Below are 14,558 nucleotides of genomic sequence, written 5' to 3'. Positions count from 1 at the left end.
GTGTGTGCTAATGCCAGTGCCATGTCCATGTCCAGCTCATCCTTTTGTTCCTCATCGTCTTTCAATCCAAACTACTTCTGAATTAAATGACGGTAAACTATTAAGGAATTTCTGACACTAATTTCTAACATTATAACACTATTACTATCCTGTTCTTTATCCTTACGAGAGTCATACTCTCACAACAGTAATAATAATTGTGAATATAAAAATAACAATAGCAATAATACAGGACGGGGAAACTATAGTATATGCTGTCATATACAGTATTTAAGAGAAGAGGAAATACTAAACAGACTCCAGTAGACAGACGCCTTAAGATCAAATTTAATGAACCAGGTCTGGCACAACAGGAAACATTTAATACGTTTTGTAGTACTTTTTTTTAAAGTTGAAAATTTTGTATTCAAGACTGTCAGAATACCTAACATCTAATTTCAATTTCATGTCTAAATGACCATACAGTATAAGTCACTAAGAGCATTTTGACAGAGAATTTAAAAGACATTTAATGTACATAAACAAAAGATTTAGGTGTTTAGGAGTGTTTTTCATTGAACCACATCTGAGCTGCAATAGAACAGCCTTCTAAAAATTATGTCGTAATTTAAAATATATTATGTGTATTTTTTTAACTACAAAACTACACTGAGATCCAAATTGCTGCCACTTTCCAGGCTAAAGTCAATAATAGGCCTTTCACAATAGACCTTTATTATAGCAGACAGTTTGACCTGTCATACCAGAAAAAGCAGCATGTTCTACAAGCTGGGTGCTGCCGAATCCAGGCACAAACTGGGAAATCTGACAAAACAGTGAACTCCAGAGAAAATGATCATCAACAAAACGTTATGAAACCAGAATGTGAAACAGTCACATGGTAAACTTGTTTCAGCAGTTTGCTTTTTTGAGGCCAGCAGAAAGACATGAGGGCACAGGAAAAAAAAAAGTGGACAAAAGAGAGAGTTGTGATGGTTTTGACCACAGGACATTCAATTACTGCTTTGTTTGACTGAGACAACTACGCAATGTTTCCATACTGCTATGTCTGGGGAATTAACCCTTAAAAAGAGATCAATGTCTTTCACTATCAGCAGTAGATGTGGTAGCCTCTGTTATGTGCTTAAGTTCAGTACTTTCTAGGTTCACATATAGTCCCAGTGAACGTGGAGATAAACTGTTCCACCTCTGAGGACATTTTGACCTGCAAAGACAAAATCTTTTCTTTTGAATCAGAATTGATCAGTTGGTATGACCCTTAATCCCTGCAGAACAGTGGCCTCATTCCAATGATTGATTCTCATTCAAGCGGATATTGATTGTCCTCGTTTAGAGATTTCAAGCAGCTATTTGTAACTGGATCAGTCTGATAACTCCTCATCTCACTCCCTTATCGTCCTCTACTGGTAGAAAGTTGGGGTCACTCTAAGAGTTGCTTTGTCTTTTCTTTTTGGAGCACTCTGCCGCACTAAATCTCTGATGCCTCCCTCTTATAAATACAAACTTCTGTTGTTTCATGTGCAGTCATGCGTTCATGACACTGTGATGAATCATAGCTGAATGATAGCAAGTCATATAACCACAATGTCACAAGTTTCACAATTGCTTTTATTATTTCATTATTGTTGTGTGTCTCCTTCTCTCTCCAGTCTTTTTCTTTACTATAACAGTTTCATAAAGATGGAAATCTACCAAAAGACATAGATCATTTATTGTAGGATGTTTGCCAGCCTCAAAATATGCATATTTGCATTTTTGTCCTTGCTTGTTGACTGTTACAAGGCTTAAAGCATATTTTTAGCTAAATACTAAAAGCTCAACAAACACACACACACACACACACACACACACACACACACACACACACACACACACACACACACACACACACACACACACACACACACACACTCATAAAGTTAAACCTTCTCTTCGTATCCTGTGTTCTCTTTGTTTATCTCTCATCCTCCACTGAGTTGGAGCACCATATCCTTGGACATAGTTGTAAGCATTATAATGATAGATGGACTTGCAGGAATCCATTCCCTGGGCCGATGCGGTGCAGAAACATCAGGACATTTAAAGAGAGAGCTGACAAAAATGTTGAAGCAATGCAATCTGCTGCAAACTGGATTTTGTTACTGTTTAATCTACCAAAGGTATAAGTCACATCATTTCACATTTGGAAATATCCTGTACACTGAGTTCAAACACGGTTCTGTATGCACCTAATTCAGTTCAATTCAAGAAGGACTGCTAACTGTGTTCTGGGTGGGTGATAGATGCTTAAGACGATTTATTGACATTTTAAATATCAGTATTATTCTATTCTATATTATTTTATCAGACAATTCTATATTTGCTGCTGTTTGTTTGATTGTTTCTCAGCAGAGTATTTGAAAAAACATCTTAGTATATTATAATGAAATATTGTAGAGGTGGCTTGTTATGTGAAAGCCGTGATTCGATTCTGAAGCAGATATGGATCAGATCAGGAACCTTGGCAGGGGTATGTATTTCCTAAATGCCCCACTATCATTAATTACTCTTAATGTTAGTGGGGAATTGTGTGTCATGTAAGTTGAAGTGAACAGTAATCCATACTGTTTGTGTGTTCACACTGCTAGTTAGGTCTTTAAACATAGTTTTTTTTCTTCTATTTCCTCAACCTGTGCTTAAAATATGCTAATAGTAAAGTGAGACGACGTTACATCATTGGGGGTGGGGGGGCGAGGACCTGCAGAGACATCTAGTGTTCATTTCAGGTACTGTTATATTTGCAGAGTTTTTTTTAAAAATAGTTTTTTGTTGTTTCATTTTTCAAGAATCATTCATGCCTTTGATTACAAAGGTTATAATACAAGGAAAATTATGAAAAAGGTGATAATGTGATTTGTTTTTCATTCTCTGCAGTGTTGTCCTTCAAACATCAGTCTTTAGAATAATAATTAACACACAAATAAACACTCCTGAACCAGTGTCAACTGTGGATGGGTGGAATTAGGGTTATTGCCTTGTATTTGTCAGAGAAATACAGCTTACTGGAAAATACTTCCTTGTTGATGCACCTATAATTAGATATCATTAGGACTGGGTTCAAAGATTTCATGAGGCCATTAATATTTACTGTTATTTTATAGTTACAGATACAGTCATGTTTGCTGGATTGTTCCACTGTAATGTAGATCTATAAAGCAAAAATGTCCTCAGGCACTCAAAAAAATATGTGCTTTATCAGCAGGTGTAATTTTTTTACCTCCCTTAATTTTATTTACTGATATAGGTATCAAAGTCAAAGTCAGGGGATAAATGATGCTTTTTTTATGCGTCAGCATGCTGTAACCTACTATTATCTCTACACAGCTACCGGGGTGTGTTTTAAAAAATTTATTTGAGTAATATTTGATTTAACTGTAACTGTGATTTATTAAATGGCCTTAGTTGTGTGAAGTAACTTCAGTCGATTGAACTGATTAGAGTGGATTTCAGATGCTGTTCAGATGAAGTTTCCTTTGTTTGAAATCTACACTTGTGTCTTTACTTTCCCATGGGTTGATTATTAACAGCATCATTCACTAAAAGCAGAAATGTCACATTACACACACTAACCCATTCATTTTCACATCCCCAGTCAGTCACAACAATGTTTATTTGCACACCTAGTGTTTCAAGAAATCACAATACATAATCATTTATTATACATATGCTCTCTGCTCTCTCTTTCGCTCTCTCTCTCTTTCACACACACACACGCACACGCACACGCACACGCACATGCACGCACACAAACACACACACACACACACACACACACACACACACACACACACACACACACACACACACACACACAAGTGTAAGGCTCTACATAAGTGTCAGTGGTGCAGATTATTCCGTCCAAGAAGAGCACTTCAGTCCTCCGGTGTGAACGAAATGTCTCAAGATTATTCTGGATTCTCCTTAACAAGGAGAAACCAGACAGACAACACCTCGATTAACAATGCAGCGGACATCTCGGTTATTGTGATTTACTTTTTGGTTGTCCTGGGTGTAGGAATATGGGTGAGTTATTCACACTTTATGCGGTTCCTCTCTCTCTGAATACTCCTCACTAGTTGAAAAAAAACTTTAGTCGTGAAGGTAAATAATTACAGTATAATATATCATCTATTCATCAAGGTAGATATTTAAGTGCTGGTTAAAGAGCTGTTTCTCCTGCTGTAACAACAGCTTGAGTTTTAGCAACCTTTCACCTTTCCTTTGGAGTACATGAGTTGTGGAGCGGACAGTCAACCATCTGCTCCATAATTGTTTTATAGCAGAGAAGTGTATTTTCCCAATGTGCATGTACAGTTAAATCAGATTCATTCATGATTAGCAATAGGTGTTGACTCGTATGATGTTAGGTTTTTTGTCACAATATGAAAATGTCTGTACTTGCCAAGATTCAAATGATTAAAATACTATTATTAAAAATTTAGTAAAATAAATTACATTTTAAAAACTTAGAAATCCTAATTACTGTAATTCAAATGGGGAAACAACTTATTTTAAGATTTCTTGACAAAAAAACCCCAAAATCTTGCATGGACAGATAAATGTACCAGGATTTTTTTTGTGGACATTTTATTTAACCCTAACCCTATTTTTCGCAGCACCCAATTTCAGTCACTATCAAAGCAGATGTGTACAAATTAAAATGTAATCGTTAATAAATGAGCTTTCATAGAGAGTCTATCACTTTATGCACGGATGTATTTTATGGATTTTCCTTGCAGGCTATGGTCCGCACCAACCGAGCCACTGTTGGTGGCTTCTTCCTGGCGGGCAGGAGTATGGTGTGGTGGCCAGTGAGTGTCTTACTTATCTGATCTCATATTAAAATGAACCTTAGTCTTAATCTTCCAATCTCACATCAATTATGGCCATTATGCTGGCAGAGACACACGACTAATGATACTGTTTGCGTTAATTGTTGCAATCAATTTTATGCAATGTGTCTTTTTATAGGTTTTATTGGAGTAATCAAGTGTGTACATCATCTAGTAGTTATCTGATACCAAATTAAAGCAGCATTGCCTCAAAACTTCAATGCTGTGAAATTCCTCCTAACGTCTTTGTTGTTTTGAAATGTTTTCCTAAAATGTTTTATTAATAAAGATTATGCATGCAGTTTCATCATTATGAATATCAATTAATAAAACAATATGCCCCCCCACCCCAGATCGGAGCATCACTCTTTGCCAGCAACATTGGCAGTGGCCACTTTGTGGGGCTCGCTGGGACCGCTGCAGCTTCAGGACTCGCCATCGGTGGATTTGAATGGAATGTGAGTGAAAGCATCGGATGTGCCGGTTTATTTATTATTATTTATCATTATTACATCATTTGTAACCTGTAACACAGATATTATCTCAATCAGATGATGATAAGTGTGTGATTAATGGTCCAGCGCAGCTGAACAACAGCAGACGTCATCTTTGCAGAAATATTTTGAGTGAATATTTGAATATTAGTTTTTTGTGTTTTTGTGTGTGTGTGTTCCAGGCTCTTATAATTGTTGTCATTCTGGGGTGGCTCTTTGTGCCGATCTACATCAAAGCTGGGGTAAACAGAACAAACTGGTGACAAATAAATGTGGAAAAACACTATTTACACATATACCACAACATCATTCCATAAGCAATCTAAACAATGTTTAGAACGTGCTTTCTGAATTGCTGTGAAATATTTATATTTTTTCAAAATTGGATTAGTATGAATACCAGACTAAAATTTTCTTTCTCAAAAAAATTTGAAGCACAAGACAACTATAGAGGAGAATACGAGCAAGACACAAATGCCATTTGATTCCTAGGTTGTCACCATGCCTGAGTACCTGAAGAAGAGATTTGGAGGGCAGCGCATTCGTATCTACCTCTCTGTGCTTTCCCTCTTCCTTTACATTTTCACCAAGATCTCAGTAAGTGACACCTTGTCTTAACTCCCAGTAACGTTTTGTCTCCTGACACCAGGATACAGACTATTCATTTTCCTCCTGTCCTCTTCCCTCAGGCTGACATGTTCTCTGGCGCCATTTTTATCAACCAGGCTCTTGGGTTAAATATCTACCTTGCTGTTATCTTTCTACTATTGATTACTGCCTTGTACACTGTCACAGGTCTGTCCATTCAGGATGCATTAATTTCCTTTTTCACAGAGCTCACACATTATTGTTCAGTTTCTAAAACAAGTGAGGCTATCTCCTTTACAGCTCAAATGCTGCCATGACTGGGAGTAAAGTCTTGTCAAGGCCATATGTTGATATGTTGAGAAGTGTACTCTGCTGTGTGTTTTTGTGGTTAATTACCCATGGACTGTGATAAGCAGGAAATGGCCTTCTGCTGCTGTTTTGTAATAGTGCATCCATACCTGAACTTTAGCTTTGCACGATTAGCAGTGAAATAGCACTTAGATAATACTGCTTGATGTTGAATAACTCATTTGTAGGGATTAACTGGATCATGCACAAGGTAAATTTGGCTTTTATCTCTCCAAAATGTTTACTATGAAACAGTAGTGACTTTAAAATGTGTTGCTTTTGAGTGAAAGATGTCACTGATTGCATCTCAGGTGGATTGGCTGCAGTGATCTACACGGACACATTACAGACATTCATCATGGTTGTTGGATCATTCATTCTTATGGGATATGGTAATATGGGATTTTCTTTTAATCCGTGTACTCTTATTCCTTAGGACATCTTTTTATTCAAAAAAAAAAAAAAAAGATCCCGTTTGAAACATCTAACTGTTGAGTGATGCACATCTCCTGTCCATAGCTTTCAATGAAGTGGGAGGCTACCAAAACTTCCAAGAGCTCTACATGCATGCTGTCCCCTCCGCCATAACAAACATCAGCGCAAGCTGCTATGAGCCTCGGCCGGACTCCTTTCATATTTTTAGGAATGCAATCACAGGAGATCTGCCTTGGCCTGGCCTCGTGTTTGGACTCACTATTCAGGCCACCTGGTACTGGTGCACTGATCAGGTCAGATATGAAATGGACACAACTGTTGGATGTGATCACTTGAACACTTTGCTTAATGTAACCTGTAAGGAGAGATGAGCAAATAACACATGCATTAAAAATGGATTCCCTCACATCTGTACACACATTAACACACCTTTATCTTTCCTGTTTTTTCCAGAATCAGTAAAGCGATCTAGTGGACTGTCAAGCTTTTAGTCAGGCTTTAATGTACTGAGAAACCCTGAGATAAGACTAAAAGGCAGAGTAATGCTGATATCAGTGCAGGATTAGATGTCAATTCAAACGTTAACTCTCGTAAACACACGGTCCCTCAATTTCTTTCATGTTTAGTTAAAAATGAAAGTTACAGAACATATATCCAAAGACATGTTTTCTCTCTTTTAATTTTTTTCTGAAGGTGATTGTCCAGCGTTGCCTATCAGGCAAAAATTTATCACATGTTAAGGCAGGGTGCATCTTATGTGGTTACCTGAAGCTGCTGCCCATGTTCCTAATGGTTTTCCCTGGGATGATCAGCCGGATCCTCTACACCAGTGAGCCTGTATTTGTTATACAACATTTTGGTATTATAAATCAAGCGCACCAAACATAGTCAAAAATCAACGTGATGACGTAATAACTTTGTGGTGGCAAATCATTGATTGCGCTGGGCGGACATTGCGAAGCCGTAGATGAATGTTAGCAGGCTAACTGGAGAAAGCAAACTAACTAATGGTGAGATTGGGAAAGGAGCTAACGTTAAAGGAAAAGGCACCTGTCAAAATAACAAATGGAAAATAAATTTTAGAGAAGTGATAGTTCTGTTAGCTGACTACATGAACGGAACTGTACTTAGTAACTTAAAGACCATTTTTTTCAGATGCCAGAGGAGCATTTTAGATACTACGTCGATTGTCCCATTCCAAACAGAATGGGCTGGACAGACTGTTCGTGTCAGCCAGATAGTTTCACTCAGAAATCGTTTCCGTTTTCTGTGTCGTTCCTGCTGTTTGGACTCAAACATGAAAATTGTTTTAACAGTTATGACACTCTAAAATTATGTTAACTGGGAAGTCCATGTATAATTATTGCTTCTCCTAACACAGCCAATGCCTTAGGCGCCGTGATTGGTTGGGGGCTTGATTGACAGGTAGTGGGTGGAGTTAGTGACAGCGTGAGACTTTCAAGTGAGCTTATTCAAATATATAGGTGGGGATATATATGAAATTATTATTATGATTATGATTATTATAATTATTATTGATAAATATATATACTGCTTACATGCAGAGGTGGGTTTGAATGTTTCTTAATCCCCTGCTGAACATATTCCATTTATTCCAGATGAGGTGGCGTGCGTGGAACCAGCAGAATGTGAAAAATATTGTGACACCAGTGTGGGCTGCACCAACATCGCTTATCCCAAACTTGTGGTGGCTCTCATGCCCAATGGTGAGTGACTAAAGATGACTGGTTTGAATGAGAATGCAAACAGCTTTTTCTTCCCCTGAGTGAATCTGTTCAACATTTTATTTCAGGTCTCAGAGGACTTATGTTGTCGGTGATGCTGGCGTCTCTGATGAGTTCACTTACCTCTATCTTTAACAGCGCTAGCACTCTCTTCACAATGGACATCTACACTAAGATCCACCGCTCAGCCAGTGAGAGGGAGCTCATGATTGCTGGCAGGTAAATTCCAGGTTCAGTTTGATGATGAGTATTTCTGACGATGGTTCTAATGTGCTTCACCCTGCTTGTGTCTGAATATGTACAGAGTGTTTATCTTGGTCTTGATTGCTGTGAGCATAGCATGGATCCCCGTGGTGCAGAATGCCCAAAGTGGTCAGCTGTTTGACTACATCCAGTCCATCACCAGTTACCTCACGCCTCCCATTGCAGCTGTCTTTATGCTCGCCATCTTCTGTAAACGTGTCAACGAGAGTGTGAGTTTCTATTACGTTTATTTCTTTATGAACACATGTAAATTCTGTGCAATCTACTATACATGCCAAAGTTATTATCTGACATACTGCCTATGGCCTAATAAATATCCAAAAGGGTAAGCTATCACAGCAGACTGGAGTCTACGTAGACTGGAGTTTGTGTCTCCTTTGTGACAACTGACTACATAATTCTTACAGCTGAGTACCTCTGAAGGAAAGTGTGATTCAATCTCTTTCTTCCACTCAATTTTTTCTCTGATATTGTTTGAACAATAAAATAGGGTTTGAGGGTTATTGTTTGTGGTTAAATCTTTGGGCAAAGATTTAGATTGTTATCATAAAAGAAAAACTGTTTTCACAGTTTTTCTCTCACTTCTTGCGTAATTGGATGTCCTCTTATCTCCAGTCTTATGAAGTGGTTGAATAACATGTAGACCCCATGGTTATAACTCTTGACCTTATTGTCACACTATCTTGGAAAGAATATCCATGAAATCCTACTCTCCTTCTGTTTTGCAATCTGTATTTTGCTTTTTTCCTGTTAATTTGTGACCATTAATGCTGGTTGCTGAATACTTGGGTGAAGGGTAATGTGGCTTCACAGAATTCATTACATGGTGTTTGGATGCAGAGAATTAAACACAACCTTCTTTTCATACTTTTCAAGAACGGATACAATCACCTTTTTATTTTTGGTACCAATGTAGAAGTATGGCCCAACACTAGTCCATAGTCAACTATTTCAACAAATATCAGAAGGACTGCCATCTAGGTCAGTATTTTATCCCTTGAGTGAGAGGTGGACTGATGCTGGGGACTTTTCAGCTTGTGCTGCAGCAGCAGAACACCAACAGATTTGTGGGTTTAATATGAATATTCAAATGATTGTTGAGGAGGACATAAGGGATTTATTTAAGGGAGGAGGATACTGGAGAATAGTGGGTATTGGAAGACAATTGGCTGTGGTAAATCCCTAATGGGAAAATGCCAAAAGGACCAACAAAATTTGAATGGTTATTGAATACTGTAGTTTGTCATCAAATTTGGTGATCCCTCAGCCTTTCATCTACAGCACATAGATAGATAGATAGATAGATAGATAGATAGATAGATAGATAGATAGATAGATAGATAGATAGATAGATAGATAGATAGATAGATAGATAGATAGATAGATAGATAGATAGATAGATAGATAGATAGATAGATAGATAGATAGATAGATAGATAGATAGATAGATAGATAGATAGATAGATAGATAGATAGATAGATAGATAGATAGATTATGCTGATGTGGCCCTTCGTGAAAAGGAGTTTAAGAAACCTCTGTTTTACGGCGTTCAACTCATTGTGTTTTGTACTGTATATGGAAAACTCCTGTCATTCTCATCGGCCTCAGGCCTGCATGAAAATAAACTCCAAGTAGTCTGAATCTACTCCTAATCTACACGTACAAACAGATGCAAGAGAATGCATTTTTGGCACAACATAATTTTTTTGTTGTCATTGTCAATAGGAGCATGACTTCATGCTAGTATTACAATTTTAAGCAATGTTCAGTGTGAACATACAGATGAATCATTGGACCCAACAGCAGCACAGCTCCAATCATCTGGTGCCGAAATGGACCATTAGTCTCGATACAAATGTGATTTCAAACTAAACCAACAATTTGTCTTTTTTCATCCATCAGGGCGCATTCTACGGCCTCATTATTGGTCTGGCTATCGGTCTGTCCAGGATGATTGCTGAGTTTGCTTATGGGACTGGAAGCTGTGTTACCCCCAGTAAATGTCCCACCATCATATGTGGAGTCCACTACCTTTACTTCTCTATCATTCTGTTTGTTGTGTCCTGTATCATCATCCTGGGAGTCTCTCTCATGACCAAACCCATTGCTGACAAGCATGTGAGTAACGTGACTGGAAAGATCATTGCGTTCATAAATGTGGCCGTTCATGGGGAGACACTGCAATAAATAACTCCATAAAAAGTTAGTCTCACAGGTTGTTTCTCTTCTAGTTGTACCGACTGTGTTGGAGCCTGAGGAATCGCACAGAGGAGAGGGAGGACCTTGAACTGGAAGATTGGGTTAATAACCAACAAGATTCTAACCAAATGGACCAACATGGTAATTACCAGAAATACACCATACACAAAAATATACAGGATATTTTTTTTCACATTAATGCAATATACCTATTCACACATAAACAAATCTTTTTAATCATTTTTATTTCACAGAACCCGAGGAGGAGCCAGGATTGTGCAAGAAAGCAGTGATGTGCTTCTGCGGCCTGGAGCAGAATAGAGTCGTGGAGCTGAGTAAAGAGGAGCAGGCAAAGCTGCAGGAGAAGCTTACGGACACCACAGAGGTGCCGCTATGGAGGAACATTGTCAACGCCAACGCCCTCATACTCCTGTGTGTCGCTGTTTTCTGCCATGGTTTTTTTGCTTGAAGAAACCCAGCTGAACCCAAATGCTCTCAGATACCATGATCTGTATTTAAGTGGATTAAGGGAAATTGATTGGTTATGAATTTCTGTTATCATTCTCAACATTCCAAAACAAGTCTGTGTAATGCTTTCCACAAATTCTTTGTACAAATACATACTACTAAACTCATCCAGGGCATAAATTATGTTTATTCAGTGAACCTGAATAAATTGAGGTGCATGGTTTTTCATTTCAAATAGCTTTGTCATTTAGCAGCAGAGGTAAACCATTATATCATCATTTTGTATCCAATTTATATCATAAGTACATTAATAAAAGCATCAAATTTGCAAACCTCATTAATGGAGGCTGCAGGCTGACTCATGCTTGTCTTTCTGTGGAGAGCACCCTCACAATGCACGCAGTAGCAAAACTGAATATTCAGTTTGTGACAACAGCCACAGGTCCATGATTGTGCAAAACTCAGATGCCCTTGATAATTTGATTGCATGTTAACTCTGTGCCTTTTGCTTGATAAGACAGATGATTTTACTATTTTTGTATTTGCTACCTCATTGATTTTGTAATTGTTTGTTTTCATTAGCACTGTCACATCTTAAGTCTGTGACCTTTAGTAGGCTTTATATGATAAATGAAAATGCCTCAGAAAAGGATGTGGTCTGAATTACTCAGAACACTATCTACTTTGCTTCCCTCTGTTGCTTCAAAGTTCAAAGTCAGCTTAATTGTCGGCTCTACATACACATACCAAGGACGGAAATAGCATTTCTCTCAAATCTTAAAACTGTCATGGGGTGCAGGGTTAGGACTCATGCAAATCATTAGTGGAGATGCTTTCAGTCATAGTTTATTAATCAGCCAAAAATTGAGAAAACACAAGAAAACTCAAGAAGACCAACAAAATAGAGACACGAGCAATTGTAGAAAACAATCTGGTACAAAACCAAAGGAGAACCTGGCTTAAGAAGCCAAGAAGAAACCGTGACCAAACCTTCCTGGTGGAAGTAGCTGTCGGCTGGTCGTGGTCCTCAGACTGAATCAGTTATTGTCTCGTCTTCCGCTGCTTATCTGAGTCCAGGTTGCGGGTTTATGCTGGGGCCTATCCCAGCTGACTATGGGTGGAGGCTGGGTGCACCCTGGATAAGATGCCATTTTATTGCTGCTCCACATAGAAAGACAAACACCCATTCACCCTCACAGGCATACCCTATGATAAATTTACCATTCACCTAAGTTCTATGTTTTTGGTAGCGGGAGGAGGTCAAAGAACCCAGGGAGAAACTTCAAACTCTGCACAGAAAAATCCCCTTGGGCAATCGAACCAGTGGGGCAACAGCCCTACCCATTACACCACCATGCTGCCCTACTGGTTGAAATGCATTGAGCCGGAACCTGTCCTTGCACCATGGTGCCTTGGACACTTAGTTGGTTGCTTGGTTGGGTGGTTGGTTGGTTGTTTAGTCAAGAAAAACCCTGCCAACCTTCTAACCTACCACCAGAGGACGCTTGAACACAGAAAACCTTGTCAAACATCTAACTCTGCTCTTAAATTTGAAATTAAATATGGTAATCTGTAATCTGTAATTTTTAAACTGGTAAAATGTCAGATCAGGTGTCAGGTGACATATTTTTAGTTGTTTATTTCTTCTTCTTTTTTTTTAACATTTTGTCCGATTGATTAACCAGTTTCACTGTTAACTATCTTTATGATCCATAACCATCAGGACTTTTTTGCGATATCAAATGTCTCCTAGGATTCTTCTTTCTCTGTAAAATCACAAGGAACAGATGTCGCAGCAGCTCTGCATATCTTCAGCAATACTGGCATAATCACTTTAGCATAAACTGTTGCTAACATGTAAGTACAGTACTTATGAAATTTGGCCAATATGACACCTTTTCAGAAGCACTTGTTTTTTTTCAGAAGCCGCTTCTCCAGTTAATAATTACATCCAACTTCAAACCATTGATGTATTGTAATTGTCATTTGTTCGTGTGTTCGTCTGTTTGTTAGTCCACCAAATATCTTCCCAACCGTTTCAGATAGAAAGATGAAACAAAAAGCAAGTTACTCAGGTGGCAAAGGGGAGGAAAATGAGATGATGACCTTGACCTAGAGAAAACTAGGTCAAGGTCAAATTTCAACCGAGGAGGAGCCAGGATTGTGCAAGAAAGCAGTGATGTGCTTCTGCGGCCTGGAGCAGAATAGAGTCGTGGAGCTGAGTAAAGAGGAGCAGGCAAAGCTGCAGGAGAAGCCAGTTTGTGGAACTTATTAGCCAGTTTGTGGAACTTATTAGCCATTTTGTGGAACTTATTTTGCCTCAGTCATGTGCTAAATACATATACAGTACATACGGTGAATCTTCCTCAAAAGGTGTGACTTCTGAGATAAGTTGGTACACCCCAGCGTGGAAACTTCTTTAACCTCAGGTGTCCTGTTAAACTCTCACTGCTGTTTCATCTCATCACATTATGCATTTCATGCCCATTATTATGTAAGCGTAACCCTCTTACATTGACTGAAAAATCACTTCATGCCCCCCCCCCCACACACACACACTTTGATCCAAGGATTATTTATTGGTCAGCATGCTGAGGCTTTCGCAGATACAGAACTTATTAAAATCCTTGTTATGCAACATGACTCTGCAGCTCAGTGATGGGAGCTTAGGATGATGATTCTGAACATTGGGTGAATTTTATGAAAACTCTGCAAGTTATTCTTTTTAAAAGATCCAAAATTATATTTTTTGATCTTTTAAAAAAGAACAAAGTCCAGCATGCTACTGATTGACTTTTGATGGACCTTTTTTCCCCCAAGGTTTCTAATATGCACCCTTAAGATAGATAGTTTATGTATGACTAAATTTATGCCTTTTTTTGTTCCACAGATACACTGCCCAGATTAGATCTTTCTTGCAACAACTTCCTGTTTTCTGTCTGCCTGGCTGGTGTAAATATGATATGCATTAACCTTGCATTTAAAGTATAATTCATGGCTTTCGGTGGAAAATGTGCATATCTCTGAGATGTGTATGCATATTTCTGTATAAATCGATATTTGTGTCGATGTGTGTATGGTTGTGTAAGCGACTTTATATGGTGGTTGGGAAAAAGTGGGCAATGTTGTTCACGTTCTTCATTGG

General features: G+C 38.4%; 1 protein-coding gene across 1 annotated transcript; it reads left to right on the top strand.

The window, feature by feature from the left end:
- The first annotated feature begins 3,892 nt into the window (after positions 1 to 3,892).
- On the top strand, positions 3,893 to 12,010 carry slc5a1 (solute carrier family 5 member 1). Its single transcript, XM_068334335.1, has 15 exons — positions 3,893 to 4,062; positions 4,779 to 4,850; positions 5,225 to 5,329; positions 5,548 to 5,607; positions 5,858 to 5,962; positions 6,055 to 6,160; positions 6,613 to 6,693; positions 6,821 to 7,029; positions 7,430 to 7,565; positions 8,356 to 8,463; positions 8,550 to 8,700; positions 8,786 to 8,954; positions 10,649 to 10,864; positions 10,978 to 11,086; positions 11,200 to 12,010. Exons 1-15 carry the CDS (start codon positions 3,934 to 3,936, stop codon positions 11,412 to 11,414), a joined length of 1,971 nt encoding a protein of 656 aa, XP_068190436.1. The 5' UTR covers positions 3,893 to 3,933; the 3' UTR covers positions 11,415 to 12,010.
- Positions 12,011 to 14,558: the final 2,548 nt, after the last annotated feature.

Source organism: Antennarius striatus, chromosome 15 (genome assembly GCF_040054535.1).
Source record: "Antennarius striatus isolate MH-2024 chromosome 15, ASM4005453v1, whole genome shotgun sequence".
Taxonomy (NCBI): domain Eukaryota; kingdom Metazoa; phylum Chordata; class Actinopteri; order Lophiiformes; family Antennariidae; genus Antennarius; species Antennarius striatus.
The sequence above is the reverse complement of the archived record's forward strand: the minus strand, read 5'-3'. Positions and strand labels throughout refer to the sequence as shown.